Source organism: Anomaloglossus baeobatrachus, chromosome 10 (genome assembly GCF_048569485.1).
Source record: "Anomaloglossus baeobatrachus isolate aAnoBae1 chromosome 10, aAnoBae1.hap1, whole genome shotgun sequence".
NCBI classification, from domain to species: domain Eukaryota; kingdom Metazoa; phylum Chordata; class Amphibia; order Anura; family Aromobatidae; genus Anomaloglossus; species Anomaloglossus baeobatrachus.
Window position 1 is genome coordinate 143,477,535 of NC_134362.1, and position 17,465 is coordinate 143,494,999.

General features: G+C 46.8%; 1 protein-coding gene across 1 annotated transcript in view; it reads right to left on the reverse strand.

The window, feature by feature from the left end:
- CFDP1 (craniofacial development protein 1) overlaps positions 1–16,185 on the reverse strand; it is an 83,899-nt gene extending 67,714 nt beyond the window's left edge. The window contains exons 1-5 of the mRNA XM_075325424.1: positions 16,091–16,185; positions 15,959–16,032; positions 10,822–10,948; positions 10,116–10,335; positions 7,527–7,654 (exon numbers count right to left, since the gene is read on the reverse strand). Coding sequence (XP_075181539.1) covers positions 7,527–7,654; positions 10,116–10,335; positions 10,822–10,948; positions 15,959–16,032; positions 16,091–16,185 — 644 coding nt within the window. The remainder of the gene's footprint in view (positions 1–7,526; positions 7,655–10,115; positions 10,336–10,821; positions 10,949–15,958; positions 16,033–16,090) is intronic.
- Between the last annotated feature and the right edge of the window lie 1,280 nt (positions 16,186–17,465).

Below are 17,465 nucleotides of genomic sequence, written 5' to 3' on the forward strand. Positions count from 1 at the left end.
GTCTCCAGAGTAGCGTCGAGGCTGTGTTGGCATGCCTCTTGAGAGGGTGCCTTGATCAGCAGATCGTCCAAGTAAGGGATCACCGAGTGACCCTGAGAGTGGAGGACCGCTACTACAGTAGCCATAACCTTGGTGAAAACCCGTGGGGCTGTTGCCAGGCCGAACGGCAGTGCCACGAACTGCAGGTGTTCGTCTCCTATGGCGAAGCGCAAGAAGCGCTGGTGCTCTGGAGCAATCGGTACGTGGAGATAAGCATCTTTGATATCGATCGATGCAAGGAAATCTCCTTGGGACATTGAGGCGATGACGGAGCGGAGGGATTCCATCCGGAACCGCCTGGTCTTTACGTGTTTGTTGAGCAGTTTCAGGTCCAGGACAGGACGGAAAGACCCGTCCTTCTTTGGGACCACAAACAGGTTGGAGTAAAAACCGTGACCCTGTTGCTGAAGAGGAACAGGGACCACCACTCCTTCTGCCTTCAGAGTGCCCAGCGCCTGCAGAAGAGCCTCGGCTCGCTCGGGAGGCGGGGATGACCTGAAGAATCGAATCGGGGGACGAGAGGTGAACTCTATCTTGTAACCGTGAGACAGAATGTCTCTCACCCAACGGTCTTTTACCCGTGGCAGCCAGGTGTCGCAAAAGCGGGAGAGCCTGCCACCGACCGAGGATGCGGATTGAGGAGGCCGAAAGTCATGAGGAAGCCGCTTTGATAGCGGCACCTCCGGAGGTCTTTTTAGGACGTGACTTAGACCGCCATGAATCAGAGTTCCTTTGATCTTTCTGAGGCCTTTTGGACGAGGAGAATTGGGACCTGCCCGCGCCCCGAAAGGACCGAAACCTCGACTGCCCCCTCCTCTGTTGGGGTATGTTCGGTTTGGGCTGGGGTAAGGATGTATCCTTTCCCTTGGATTGTTTGATGATTTCATCCAAACGCTCGCCAAACAATCGGGTCGCCAGAAATTGGCAAACTGGTTAAGCGCTTTTTGGAAGCAGAATCTGCCTTCCATTCCCGTAGCCACAAGGCCCTGCGGAGTACCACCGAATTGGCGGATGCAACCGCCGTACGGCTCGCAGAGTCCAGGACAGCATTAATAGCGTAAGACGCAAATGCCGACGTCTGAGAGGTTATGGACGCCACCTGCGGCGCGGACGTGCGTGTGGCTGCGTCAATTTGCGCTTGACCTGCTGAGATAGCTTGTAGCGCCCATACGGCTGCGAATGCTGGGGCAAAAGAAGCGCCGATAGCTTCATAGATGGATTTCAACCAGAGCTCCATCTGCCTGTCAGTGGCATCTTTGAGTGAAGCCCCATCTTCCACTGCAAGTATGGATCTAGCCGCCAGTCTGGAGATTGGAGGATCCACCTTGGGACACCGAGTCCAACCTTTGACCACGTCAGGGGGAAAGGGATAACGTGTATCCTTAAGGCGCTTAGAAAAACGCTTATCTGGACAATCATGGTGATTCTGGACTGCCTCTCTGAAATCAGAGTGGTCCAGAAACATACTCGGTGTACGCTTGGGAAACCTGAAACGGAATTTCTCCTGCTGAGAAGCTGACTCCTCTGCTGGAGGAGCTGAGGGAGAAATATCCAACATCTTATTTATGGACGCAATAAGATCGTTCACTATGGCGTCCCCATCAGGAGTATCAAGATTGAGAGCAGCCTCAGGATCAGAATCCTGATCAGCTGTCTCCGCTTCATCAACCAAAGATTCCCCCCGCTGAGACCCTGAACAATATGATGATGTCGAGGGAATTTCCCAGCGAGCTCGCTTAGTTGGTCTGGGGCTGGGGTCTGTGTCAGAGCCCTCAGCCTGGGATCTATGAGACACCCCGGGGGGACATTGTTGGTCCAACTGAGGGGGGCCAGGGAACAATGATTCAACAGTGTCCCTGTGCTGAGATACCGGTCTGGACTGCAAGGCTTCTAGTATCTTAGCCATAGTCTCAGAGAGTTTACCCGTAAAGACTGCAAACTCCGTCCCCGTCACCTGGACAGTGTCAGCAGTTGGTTCCCCCTGGGCCCCCCTTAGCAGAGGCTCAGGCTGTGCAGCAGGGGCCGAGCAGTGCACACAATGAGGGTCAGTGGAACCTGCCGGTAGCGGCGTCGTACATGCGGCGCAGGCAGCATAGTAAGCCTGTGTTTTGGCACCCCTGCCTTTTGTGGGCGCCATGCTATTGTCTTCCCTGAGCAACACAATAGGTTATATAGCCAGAAATCAACTGTGCACCATACAGTGTAAAGTATATACCATAAACATATAATTTATAATTACACTTCTGCACAATGGGGCTAGCACCACAGGTGCTGCTTACCACCCGCTTAAAGCGGTTGTGAGGCCACCAGAATCCCTGCCTGGGTCTCCCAGAATTTGTCCCCCTCTGCAGCGTCCGAGGAGCTGACAGGAATGGCTGCCGGCGTCCTGAGGAGAGGAGGGAGCCGTGGGCGTGACCCAGAAAGTGCGGGAACTGGTGCCCCACTGTGCACAGTGAGGGGGGTGGAGTATGCAAAGCATGCTCCATCCCTCATTGCTGCTCGTCCTGTACAGCGTCCCGCCCTTCTCCTGCCTGTCAGGGCTGGGGGTGGGAGGAAAAGAGACTAGGCCGCAAAAGCCGGGGACTCGAGTAATAAGCGCGGCCGCCGTATAAGCGCGGCCGGCGCGGAAGTCCCCGGCGCACTACAAGTCCCAGCCGCGCCGCAGTGTTAACCATGGCAGCGGCGGTCAGCGCGGTAGTCCCCATACACAAACACTCAGCGACGCTGCAGTGTGTAATGGCACATTTAACCCGGTCAGCGCCGCGGTCCCCGGTGCACTAGCACACCCAGCAATGCTGGAGTGTTGCTGTGCGCGGTCCCTACGGGGACACAGAGTACCTCCAAGTAGCAGGGCCATGTCCCTGAACGATACTCGGCTCCTATCCAGCAGAATCCACGGGAGCTGTGGATGGAGCACGGCCTCAGTGCCTGGAGACCGATAGGATCCCACTTCACCCAGAGCCCTAAGGGGGATGGGGAAGGAAAACAGCATGTGGGCTCCAGCCTCCGTACCCGCAATGGATACCTCAACCTTAACAACACCGCCGACAAGAGTGGGGTGAGAAGGGAGCATGCTGGGGGCCCTATATGGGCCCACTTTTCTTCCATCCGACATAGTCAGCAGCTGCTGCTGACTAATCTGTGGAGCTGTGCGTGCATGACTGCCTCCTTCGCACAAAGCAAAAAACTGAGGAGCCCGTGGGAGCACGGTGGTGTATAGGCAGAAGGGGAGGGGCTTTACACTTTTAGTGTAATACTTTGTGCGGCCTCCGGAGGCATAGCCTATACACCCAATTGTCTGGGTCTCCCAATGGAGCGACAAAGAAATATAATTTTAAGCTAAAAAATGTGGTCATGACACACTGTTATGGGGCAAGGATCTGCGGCTGACACGGTTATGGGAGTAATGTCCCCAAATTCTCTACTAAGGTACCCCATCCTGGTAATGATCCTCCTGCCTTGTATATACAGTATATGTCCCTCATCCTGCTATATACCCCCATCCTGCTATACACCCCCATCCTGGTATACGGCCGGCATCCTGTGGCACATAAAAAAAAATAAACGTTCATACTCACTTTACCTCACTCCCTGCAGCATCGCTCCTCCTCCCGTCTGAGCCGGCAGCAGCGCCGCTGAGTGGAGCTGTCCCCCTGCAGCACTGCGATGTCCTCCTGTCTGTGCCGGCCGCGGCTGCGTGTGGACACATGAGCACAGCGATGACGTCATCCCTGTGTGCACCGCTAGTCTCCACACAGCTGCCGCTGGCACAGACAGGAAATCGCGATGCCGCAGGGGAACGGTGACAGATGAATATACTGATTCACTGCCCCCCGTGCTGATGATGATGCGTGGGGGGCAGTGAATACAGCTGCACATTATCACTCCAGGCTATAGTTGCCAGGGGTGATCATGCGGGCCGGCTGTTTATCCCTCGCCCATCACCCCGCCCACCTGTTAGCGCCGGCTTCAGCGCTGAGAGATGCTGGGCGGGATAATGGGCGTGTATATTAAATAAGCGGGTCCATGTGGTCACGGCAGGCGCTGCTACAGCCTGCTTGTGCCGCAGATGACCCACTCCACCCTCATCCCCCGCAGCCCTACATTCAGGCTATAAGACGCACCCCCCACTTTCCCCCAACATTTGGGGGAAAAAAAGTGCGTCTTATAGTCCAAAAAATATGGTACATCATCGTGACGGGGGTCTTCAGCTGACCCCCAGATGTCATTACAACCCATCAGCGCCTTGCGATCACATCACAGGGCCGCTGATGGGAGCAGGGAATAATGCACTCCCCGCTCACACGTGTTAAATCCAGCAGGCTTTAACTGGTCAAGTACGCGTGATCTCCGATCCACCACATGGCTGTTAGAGCACATGATGGCTGATCAGATCAGCTGTCATGTGCAGGGTAAGATGCGGGTTCGGCGTGAGAGCCCGCGCCAAAGCAAGGAACATGATCTAGGACATAAATATACAGCAGATGTCGTGAAGAAACAGTAAAAATTCTCAAGCAATAAGATTCTCCAGGTCAGTTCGATTATGGAGATAAAAAATAAAACCATGCATGTTTGGTAAGTAGTGAAAAAAGTTGTTGTTTTTTTCAAATATATAAAAGAAAAAAATTTTTAATATTGCCATTTTCTGAGACCTGTAAGGTGTGAAATGTTCGGGAGATGGAGCAATGTGAGGGCTTATATTTTGTACCCTGACACAATGTTTTTATTAATACTATTTTTTGGTATATAACATTTTTTTTTTTTTTTTTTTGCATTGTTGAGGCAGCCAAGAGAACACAACTCTAGTGTTTAGATTTTAATTTTTTATTATGGTGTTTACTGATCAGGTTAATACAAAAGGCTGCTGATAAGTCTTTGGCTTTACCCAGAAAGAAACAAGATAGGATGAAGAAACTATATTTATTCCTCTCTCCACTGATGACAGCGCACTTCTTACATTGGTATTCCAAGTTCTGTAAGCCTAGCAAAAAGAAGGATTTTGGTTGTGCCTCCGTAGCAGCCATGGCATCAGAAATTGTGTGAAATTTTGTACCCTTGAGGCGTTTCTTCAGGTTTGGAAACAGATGATAGTCGGAGGGAGCTAGGTCTGGTGAATAAGGTGGGTGGTCAACCAACTGGAAGCCCAGCTCTGCCAGTTTTGCCGTGGTCGCTTGTGCAGTGTGAGCGGAGGCGTTGTCTTGCAGGAACAAGATTCCTTTGGACAGCTTACTGCGACTTTTGGCCTTCACTGCCTTCAAATTGTCCAAAAGTTCAATGTAATACCTTGCATTGATGGTGGAATCCTTTTGAAGGTAGTCCACTAGCAGCACGCCCTCCTTATCCCAGAACACAGACGCCATCACCTTAGTATATGGAGAGAAGGTATGCACACCAGTGACTATGTAAGGGGAATATATAAAAAGCAGAAACTGCTGTGTGAATACTGACATGAAAAATCCAATAGCTATATGTAAGAATGAAAATATGAAAAATGGAATCTGTATTACTGCCATGAACATATGAATAAAGAGAAATGTAGCTATTGAATTGATCAATGCAACAGAGCCCCAACACTACGCCAAAGTATTTCTCTACGTTGGGGTCCCTAGCTTGTGTGTGTCCTCTCATGCAGTTAAAAAAAAAAAAAAAAAAAAAAAACAAAACTTACCGTGAATGTGAAGCTGAGACCCAGGCTATATATGCGTATAATGAGGACTGGCTATTGGGTGGGGCCGGGTTCACAAAACGAAAAACTACAAATCAATCAAGAAATAACATCTGGAACTCCATTCTGAGTCTGAACTGGGTGCAAAGACACGGTAAGTTTTTTTTAACTGAATGAGAGGACACACACAAGCTAGGGACCCCAACGTAGAGAAATACTTTGGCATAGTGTTGGGGCTCTGTTGCATTGATCAATTCAATAGCTAAATTTCTCTTTATTCATATGTTCATGGCAGTAATGCAGATTCCATTTTTCACATTTTCACTCTTACATATAGCTATTGGATTTTTCATGTCAGTATTCACACAGCAGTTTCTGCTTTTCATATATTCCCCTTACATAGTCACTGATGTGCATACCTTCTCTCCATATAGTGTAGATTTTTTAGGTCTTTGCATCCAGTTCAGACTCAGAATGGAGTTCCAGACGTTATTTCTTGATCGCCATCACCTTTTAGTGGCTGATTTTTGCATCCTGAACTTCTTTTGATGAGGAGAACCACTGAGCCTCCACTCTTTTGACTGTTCCTTATTTCAGGGTCATACAAGTAAATCCAGGTCTCATCCATAGTGACCAGTCCATCCAGGAAGTTCTTATCAGTCTGGAAACGCTGACAAATAGAGCGGGACGTTTTTACTCGCATGCTTCTCTGATCTGTTGTCAAACATTTGGGGACCCACTTTGCAGATAGCTTCCTCAAGTCCAAATGTTCATGGATAATGACAAACACGTTCACGGGAAATCCCCATGATGTCTGCTATTGCTTTAGCTGAAATTCATTGATTCTCCAGTATGAGGTTGTGCGCAGCATCGACAATCTCCGGAACAACAACCACTCTCGGTCGTCCAGGACGTTCCTCATCATTGGTGCTGAAGTGGCCTATTTTAAATTTGGCAACCCAGTTCTTAACTGTGGACTATGAAGAACATTGATCCCCCAATGTCTGCGACATATCACCATAAATAACCTTGCCATAAGCAACAAACACAACATTTTGAAAACATATATGAGATACAAAAGGCTTTCATGTGATATAACATTAGTTACCATAGAAACAAAAAAAGATCACAAAGCGAAAGACTTATCAGCAGCCCCTTGAGCAGTTTAAATTTTGATAAATCTCACTTTTATGGCAGTAGTGATAGTAAAGATGTGTATTTTTTTCTTTTTAACGGGAGAAACTGGGTGAATGGAAGGTTAAGATTTTTAAAAAAACTTTCATACTTTTAAAATAATTTTTTTCCTACTTTTCACTATATTTTGTAGGCCTCTTTGGAGACTTGAACCTGTGATAATTCGATTGCTTATACTATATGCAATACCAAGTACTGCTAGCGCTCAGAAGAGTACCGCCATGACAGCAGACCCCCCAACCATCATTGAGATTCATGATTGTTTCCAGGGAGTGCCAATGGGTGTACAGAATAACGCGCCCAGTGCCAGTGCGCTGTAGATGCTGTTGTCACAGATAGACAGTGGTGTTTAACAGGTTAATAATTGAGACTGCATCTGTTAAAGGCAGATGATAGCTGAATAGACTGCAATCATCTGCCAGGAAAAATGTCATTCCCACATATTTCCCCTCCTTATATCCTGACTTTATGTAGAATACCTTTCTCACTCCTCCTGTAAATATATAGATTGACACATGGTGTTAGCGGTCCCCTGGTGACTAGTGAAGTGTTGCGGACTCCTTGGAGATGAAACCCTTACTGATTCATTACTGGGTGTCACATTATACTAAACCACAGGCGCTCTTACCTGACTTCTTCCCCAGCGAAGTCAAACACTTTGGTAATGGTGAGCTTTTTGGAGTCCTCCTTTGCCTCCGAATTCTCTACCGAAGATTTCTTGGACTCTTTGATACGATTCGTTTTTTCGTCTTCCTTCTAAATTGCAACAAAGCGAAGAAAGATAAATAAATGACATAATATTGATAGGAAACCAAAATGACATATAATATATATATATATATATATATATTTTTTTTTTTTTTTTGTACCTAATATATATATGTATAAAAAGTGCAGTATGTGTATGTATGCTAAAATATTTTTAATTTAATTTTTATTTGTCCAGCGAGATGGGAGGCATATACACCAGGATAGGCCCACAATGGAGGACATATATACCAGGATGAGGGATCATATACCAGAATGGTCCCAGGATGAGGACATATATACCAGGATGGGGACATAAATAACAGGATGGACCCCTATATACAAGGATCACATGGGGAATATATATACCAAAATGGAGGACACATACCTGAAAGTGGCCTAGGATAGGGAAGAATAGTACAGAATTGGGGGACATTACCCCCATAACAGTGTCAGATCGCCCCATAACAGTGAGTCATGGCATTTTCTGCTTCAATTCTATTTTCCTACTTTGCTTCTCTAAAATCTAGGTGCATCTTATGGTCTGGTGCGTCTTATAGTCCGAAAAATCTATATACTGTATTTTTCGGACCATAAGACGCACCTTTTTCCCCCCAAATGTTGGGGGAAGTGGGGGGTGCGTCTTATGGTTTGAATATAGGGTTGTGGCCGGGAACGAGGGTGCTGCGGTGGAGCGGGTCATTGGCGGCACAAGCAGGCTGTAGCAGCGCCTGCCGTGACCACGTGGGCCCGCTCATTACATATGCACGCCCATTCTTCTGCCCATCATCTCTCAGCGCTGAAGCCGGCGCTGACAGGTAGGCAGGATGATGGGCGGTAAGTGCGTGCAAAGTAAACAGCCAGCTGTGATCACTTCGGTCAACTACAGCCTGGAGTGATCATGTGCGGATGTATTCACTGCCCCCAGCGCATCATCATCAGCGCAGGGGGCAGTGAATAAGTATACTCACCGTTCCACTGCAGCTTTGCGATGTCCTCCAGTCTGCCGGTCACCTGATCTGTGTAGAGAGCAGTAAGCACAGCGATGACGTCATCGCTGTGCGCGCCGCTAGTCACGCAGGTCAGCTGACCGGCAGACAGGAGGACGAGCGGTGCTGAAGGGAAGTGACCGGTGACGGCTCCACACACCAGCGGCGGGCGCTGCCGCCAGACAGGAGGAGGAGCGAGGAAAAGTGAGTATAAACGTTTATTTTTTTTGTGTGATACAGGATACAGGCCATATATCAGGATGGATGGGGGTATATAGCAGGATGGGTGAGGGTATATAGCAGGATAAGGGCATATATCAGGATGGGTATATATACAAGGCATGAGGATCATTACCAGAATTGGGTATCTTAGCAGAGAATTTGGGGACATTACCCCCATAACAGTGTCAGCAGCAGATCCTCGCCCCATAACAGTGTGTCATGACCACATTTTTTGCTTAAAATTTTATTTTCCTATTTTCCTCCTCTAAAACCAGTGTGTGTTATAGTCCGAAAAATACGGTATATTACACATGTTTTTTCATGAACTTCCAGCACCACAATATCCTGCAGCGACGGTAAGGATATCTATCTTTGCCTTTTACAATCAGCCATCTTTTCATCTTTTCATTTAAAAAAAGTCCATCACATTACTGAACTTCTAGAAAAAAAAAAAAAAATAGAAATGCAGTGGAAGTTTCCATCTTTCCATATGAAATTTGTAAAAAAAAAAAACTAAAAAAATTGACAGATAATAGAAATGATGCACAGTGGAACCTCGGTTGCCGAGTAACTTGGTGTGCGAGAATTTCGCTTAACGAGCAAAGCTTGCTGTAAATTTGTAACTCAGTTTACAAGAAAGCTTTGCTGTACGTGCAAATACTCACCGCACACACTTCCGGTTCCATATTTTCACCGTGCTCTAACCTGCTCTTACAGTCCGCACAAACACACACAAACACACACACACATTATGCTCACCTTACCTTCCGTTCCATCGCCGGCTTCCTGGTTCTTGTAGTCCGCAGATACAGAATGTGTATCAGTAACAATCGCGATGATGGAGGAACTTCCGCTGTCAGTGCTTCTCAAAGGCAGCGTGCTGACCAATCAGAGGCAAGCAGCTTCTCCGTATGACGTGGACGCTGACAGTGGAAGCTCCTGCATAGTAGCGATGGTTACCCGATACACATACTGTACCTGCGGACTACAAGAACCGTGAGGTTGGCGATGGAACGGAGGGTAAGGTGAGCATAATATGTGTGTGTGTGTTTGTGCATGTGTGGAATGGCACAATAGGGGATATTGCACAAGTTGTGAAACAAATTATTTGAGCTTCCATTATTTCATATGGGAAATCTTGCTTTGCTAGACTAGTAACTTGGTTTACAAGCACACTCCCAGAACGGATTGTTCTTGTAAACCAAGGTTCCACTGTATTTCTTGTTGTTACTCTGTGGCGCTTGGTATTGCTGCATTACCTGGCTATCCTGGACAGCAGGCTGGCTTTTTGGTGGTTTCCCTACATCAGAAAGAAAGCTTGACCACAAGTCTTCTTCTCTTTTCTTTTTTGCCGCCTCCAACTTCTCTTTCTTTAACTCATCCAAAGTCCCCACGTCGTCCTCTTCAGTGTCTTTTTTTTCCTCTTTGTCACCTTGGTCTTCCTCTGACTTTAAGGACAGCACAGCTTTTTTCCGTTTTCTATGGGAAGACAAAACATTATTGTTAGGTTGTGTAAAAGGCACACCGCACTGCCTCCGTAAAAGAATAACTTCCAAAAATGATCCCTGGCGGCCGCTCTTCTATCGATTCCTGGGTTCCCCGATGGTCTCTACTTCCTGCTGCAGCAGTGATGTCCTGATGCATGGTCATGTGACTACTGCAGCCAATCACTGTGCTCCAAGACGTACCAAAACACAGAAGCCAGACAGCAATTGGCTGGGAGTGATGAGAATCAGTCATTATTACCAAAAATGATTTTTTTTATGCCTTTTCAAAACATTTTGTGCAAATGTCCGTATAAACTGCACATGTGAAGTAACCTGGACACAGTAACAGCTGGTACATGAGTCTCAGAAGTACAACCCATCCTAAAGGACAGGATTTGCTAATAAGCTGCCGTAAAAAACCTCAGGGTGCCCGGTCAGACTTTGTGTAACCCAGAGCCCGCGACTGACGTCTTCTTACCTTGCCAAACTAGAGTTCTTATTTTTCTTTTTATCCTTATTTTTGTGTGACACTTTTTCACCTTCTTGATCTCCATCATCATCTTCCTTCACCAATTCATTCACGTCATCTTCACTGTATTCTCCTCCTTCCATAAAAAAAAAACAACAAAAAACATATTGGGTGTTTTAATCAATTTAAGTATTGTACAATGGCCTCTGTTTCAAATAAGCCAGAAAGCCAAATGGTGGATACATATTCATTAATCAGACGATGATGACACGGGGTGTACTAATACAGAAGCCCAAAAAAGGAAGGGCAGAGGACGGCAGGGTCTACTAATACAAAAGCCAAGCAAATGAAGGGCAGAGAATGTAATAGGGTGTACTAATACCGGAGCCAGGAAATGAAGGTCAAAGGACGGCAGGGTCTACTGAGGCTACTTTCACACATCCGGATTTTTGCTCTGCGGCACAATACGGCGTTCTGCAGAAAAACCGCAACCGGCTTTTGTAACGCCGGTTGCGGTTTTTTTTGCATAGACTTACATTAGTGCCGTATTGTGCCGCAGGGGCTTGCGTTCGGTCCGGTTTTTGCCGCATGCGGCAGATTTAGCCGATGCCGCGGCCGGATCGAACGTTCCCTGCAACGTTTTTTGCTCCGGCAAAAAACACCGCATCGCGCCGCATCCGGCCACTGCGGCGCATTTTTCAATGCATACCTATGGAGGCCGGATGCGGCGCAATGCGGAAAAAAACGCATCCGCTCGCCGCATGCGTTTTTTCCACTGCGCATGCTCAGTAGCATGCCGCAACCGGAAAAAACAGGACGGGCCGCATGTAAAAACTTATGCAAAGGGTGCGGTGTTTTCGCCGCATCTGTTGCATAGTTTTCACAGCCGGATTGAGCCGCAGTGCTCAAACCGGATGTGTGAAAGTAGCCTAATACAAAAGCCAAGCAAATGAAGGGCAGAGAATGTAATAGGGTGTACTAATACCGGAGCCAGGAAATGAAGGGCAGAGGACGCAGAGGATGCAATAATACAGGAACCCATGAAATAAAGGGCGGAGGATGGCAAGGACGTACTATTACAGGAATCCAAGAAATGAAAGGCAGAGGACAATAGGGGTGTACAATTACAGGAGCCTAGGATATGAAGGGCTGAGGAAGGAAAAGGGTTTACTAATATAGAGCCCAGGAAATGAAGGGCAGTAGACGGCAAGGGTGAAGTAATACAGGAGCCCAGAAAGTAAAGGGCAGAGGGAGTCTACTAATACAGGAGCCTAGGAAATGAAGGGCTGAGGACGGCAGGGGTGTAATAATACAGGAGCCCAGGAAATGAAAGGCAAAGGATGGCAGGGGTATGTTAATACATGAGCCCAAAAAATGAAGGGCAGAGGACGGTAGGGGTGTACTAATACAGACGCTTAGGAAATGAAGGGCTGAGAATGGCTGGGGTGCACTAATACAGTAGCCCAGGAAATGAAGAGCAGCGGACGGCAGAGGGTGTACCAATACAGGAGCCCAGGGATCATCCTTCCTCTACGACCTTCCCGTGTATCATCAATTTTATATCTTCTTTCCACCAAATCTTCATTGCACCGAAAAAACAATCAGTGAGCAAAGCATTCCGGAGCATTACTGATAGTGCTGGAAGATGCAGCCCTAGGTCGGAAGGCACTCAACAAACTACTGGGGATGAGCCAATGGTGGATCCGAGAATGATCAAGACTCATGACGAGCCAGAATCAAGTCACAAGGATGTCTTGGTGCTGATATTGCTTAGTCGGAAGGGAAGATTAAAAAGCTGCAAAGATATCATAAAGTTCAGAAATTGGAATGTACGAACCATGAACACAGGCGGCAAACTACATCGCTAGAGCTGAAACGGAACAGGACTCGACTTACTCGGAATTAGCGAACCAAGATGGACTTAATCTTGACATTTCCAATCAAGCGAACATTGGGTCCACTATGGCCCGTTTCACATATCCGGCATTTCGCCGTATGCCAGATCCAGCACAGTACATTCATTTACAGTGGAAGCGCAACACCATGCGGACAAATGCGGTTGTGCATGAAGCACACAACCGCATGGTATCGCGCTTCCACTGTAAATGAATGTACTGTACTGCATGCGTGCTGGATCCGGCATATGGCGAAATGCCGGATGTGTGAAACGGGCCTATCCTGGCAAAGATAACAAAGAAGAAACAATGTCGCTTTTATTCTCAAACGAAAATTGGCTGGCACTGACTAGCTGGCTGGTACAATGCAGTCAGTGAATCAGCTCAATATTACCACAAGGAGTGCCAATCTATGCCACAGTTATACAAGTCTACGCACAGGAGGAGGACGGTAAACTACAATCAAGTTCAAGAAGAAATTGGCTAGACACCAAAACAAGACTTACTCTTTATCATGGGAAACTTGAATGCCAAAGTGGACCACGGCAAACGTGGATTTGTCAGTGGAAACTTTGTACTTGCTGAACGGAACGAGGCAGGAGGAAGATTCATTGACTTTTGCAAGACAAATCAACTGTACATCATGAACAGCTTCTTCCAAAATCACAGAGACTTTACACATGGACATCGCCGAATGGGGCCGATAAGAATCAGATTGAACTACATAGGAGTTCAACAAAGATGGAGTTCGTCGATCATTATCGTGAAAACAAGGCCAAGAGCTGACAGTGGAACGGATCATGAATGTTTGACAGCAAAGAATAGAGTCACGCTGTGCAAAAGGACTTGACGACAGGTCGTTTCAAACTTAAAATAAAAATAAAATAAATCTTTATTTTTATATAGCGCTAACATATTCCGCAGCACTTTACATACATCAGACACACTGTCCCCATTGGGGCTCACAATCTAAATTCCCTATCTGTATGTCTTTGGAGTGTGGGAGGAAACCCACGCAAACACGGGAAGAACATACAAACTCCTTGCAGATGTTGTCCTTGGTGGGATTCGAACCCAGGACTCCAGCGCTGCAAGACTGTAGTGCTAACCACTGAGCCACAAACTTCAGTTTGACCAACATACCTGAAGTACCTGAACACATAAGGACTTATTACTGAAGAAGCCAGAAAAAAAAAACAAGAGGCAGATGAGACCTCCACAGCCATGATTAACTGAAGGGACCATAAAGATCATCGAAGAAAGATAAATGGCAAAAGCAAAAGGTAACCAGCAGGTTGCAGACAACATCAGTAAAAGACTAAAGAGAGCCATTCGAACAGACAAAGAATATTACCAAAAGATATGTATCGAGATAGAAAAGAAACATCTGAAGGCCAAAACCAGGAAGGCCTACCAAAAGATCAGAGATACAACCAAGAAAGTTTCAACCAAGAGTGGGAATGTTGAAGAATGGTAACACAGCACCATTCAAAGTAGAGCGAGGCGTCAGAAAAGGCTCCATGCTGTCACCATTTCTCTTCCATTTATATGCAGAAGCTATTGTCAGGACAGCTGGACTTCATTGAAAAGAAGAAGGAATCAAAATTGCTGGACAGATCATAAACAATCTTAAAGGGAACCTGTCATCAGAAATTTAGCTATAAAGCTAAAAGTTCCCCCCTCTGCAGCTCCTGGGCTGCATTCTAGGAAGCTTCCTATAGTTTTTTTGGCACCTTTTATACCAAAATAAACACTTTGTAAACTGGTACCTTTTCGTATGCAAATTTCTAAAATGTTCCATGGGGGCGGGCTGCCTGGGGTCCGTTGCTGTCCTCCTGCAGATTTACGCCGCCCCCGAACGCTGAATTTCAAAAGCTCAGGACGCCGCCCCTGGGTGCCCGTGGTCCCGCGCATGCGCTGTTCCACTGTAGGGGTGCCGTGCACTGCGTGCACGTGTGACCGCTAGTGACGCTTTGCGCGGGCACGAGGTTATGGGCGGCGCTGTGAGTGTCATCAGTAAGTGCCGCCCATAACCTCGTGACCGCACTTTCCCCTATGACTCCAGCGTTATGCGCAAGCGCTCGCTGGCCTGATGCCCGGACGTCCCCTCCTTCCCATCTATTTCCTGCTGCTGAGCAGGATGGGAAAGAGGTGACGTCGGGTCATCAGGCCAGCGAGCGCTTGCGCATAACGCTGGAGTCATAGGGGAAAGTGCGGTCACGAGGATATGGGCGGCACTTACTGATTACACTCCCAGCGCCGCCCATAACCTCGTGCCCGCGCAAAGCGTCACTAGCGGTCACACGTGCACGCAGTGCACGGCACCGCTACAGTGGAACAGCGCATGCGCGGGACCACGGGCACCCAGGGGCGGCGTCCTGAGCTTTTGAAATTCAGCGTTCGGGGGCGGCGTAAATCTGCAGGAGGACAGTAACGGACCCCAGGCAGCCCGCCCCCATGGAAGATTTTAGAAATTTGCATACGAAAAGGTACCAGTTTACAAAGTGTTTATTTTGGTATAAAAGGTGCCAAAAAAACTATAGGAAGCTTCCTAGAATGCAGCCCAGGAGCTGCAGAGGGGGGAACTTTTAGCTTTATAGCTAAATTTCTGATGACAGGTTCCCTTTAAATACACATCATTGATAGAAACAAGCATATAGAAGGAAGGACTTATAATGGAGTGTCAAGATAGAAAACTCAAAACATGAGACTCCTACTCAATACAAATATACTGACTACTGCCAGGCACAACCAGGACACCATTTGAGATGGACGGTGATGACCTGGAAGTTGTGAAGGACTTTAACCTACGTGGATCTGTGATCACTCAAGATGTAGTGATGACACTAGGAAAATTGCTATGAGCAAATCAACAATGAAGTCACTGGACAAAGTCCTCAAATCGAGAAACATTTCACTGGTGATGAAGACATGGCTCGTACATAGTCTGGTCTTTTCTCTGGTAACATATGGATTAGAAACTTGAATGATAAAGAATCAAGACAGAAGAAGAATCAACGCCTTCTATATGTGGTTCTGGAGAAGGATGTTATCAATACCATGGATGGCAAAAGAACAAACAAATCAAGTCAGACATGTCACTCAAAGCGAGGATCACCAAGCTATGACTTGTCTGCTCTGGACACATCATACAAAGAGAGCAATCCCTGGAGAAGGACATCATGGTAGGAAAAAATAGAAGGAACAAGGCGAAAACAAAAATCAGCAACCAGTGATGGGCAGACCCGTACTGTAAAAGTATCCGGGTGCCAGACCCGGGTCTGGAATTCTCAGGGAACTCCGGCTAAGAATTCGGATCCAGCAACTTGGGAAACAAAAAAAATAAGGATAAAATAAAAATAAAGCAGGCACGTTATAATTACCGACTTTCCAGCGTGGCTGTAACTGCATCCAGGCCACTCACTCGTCTTCCGAGGCCATTATTAGCCTCATACACCTGAGTGACGTCACAGCTCATCGCGCGTCTCAGTCTCTACCTGAAGCTCACAGTGGGCAGTCATGCTCTATAGCTGCGCATTGTGCCTTCAGATGTAGCAGAGCAGAAATCGTGGTGGGACCTTGTGTGGATTATGTTGGACATGGGTATTTTTTGGAATTAATACATTGGTCAAAGAGGGGTTTTTTTGTATTTTATTTCAAATAAAAGGATTTTTTCAGTGTTTGTGTTTATTTCTTTTCACATACAGATTATTAATGGGGGGGGGGTCTCTTAGACCATTCCCAATACAGGGGAACCTTGCTTTAAGAGTAACTTGGTTTGAGAGCGTCTTGCAAGACAAGCAAAGCTTTTTAAAACATTTGTAACTTTGTTTAAGAGCAGTGTTTTGCAAAAAGAGCAAATACTCACCGTACAATACTCACCGTGCACACTTCCAATTCTGTCCTTTCACCGCGCTCTGACCTGCTCTGGAGGTAACTTTCTGTACATATGTACTGTATACTGTACACAGTATACCATTGCACAGTACAGTATATACTATACAGCAAGTCTATCAATTTGCATTTGTGGATATAGTATTGTATTTTCTTTCTGCTAATCAGTGCAGCACATTACTTATACTGTACCTCTCGCACACCAACAATTTTATTGTAAGCTAAAGTGCAGTTTAATCTGTTTTATGTGTTTTACTGTACTGCACAGTATTTTGCATTAGTGAACGGTAATAATGTTATATGAATACAGTACAATATTTTCTATTACTGCAATAAGTTTGTATAAATACAGCAAATTTTTTTGGGTTGTGGAACGAATTATCTGTTTCAATTATTTCCTATGGTAAAATTCGCTTTGATATAAGATTAACTTGGATTAAAGGGAACCAAACATCAGGATTTTCATGTATAAGGTGCAGCCAGTGCAGTACTGGCACTATCAGGCACATTGTGTACATACCATCAGGGGGCAGCTCGGGTGTTTAGTCAGTGAAATCCAACTTTATAAAGTTTGAAAATTCGTGCACTTTTTGATTGACGTATGCACCTCTCTCCTAATGTCCGGGCGTGTTATGGACGTTTATCCCCGCCCCCGCGCCGCCTGTTCCTCCCTCCCTCTGGCTGTATGTAAATTTCTCTCTTCAGAAACATGGCGCTGGAGTTGGCACCTGCACATAGCGCTTATCTCCGGCGCCATGTTTCTGAAGCCCACAATACCTTGTAATTTGCATGAGAGGGCGGCGCATGCGCCCTCGCTCCTTCAGATCCCGTTGTGACCGCGGGAGCGCGCACGATCACAACAGG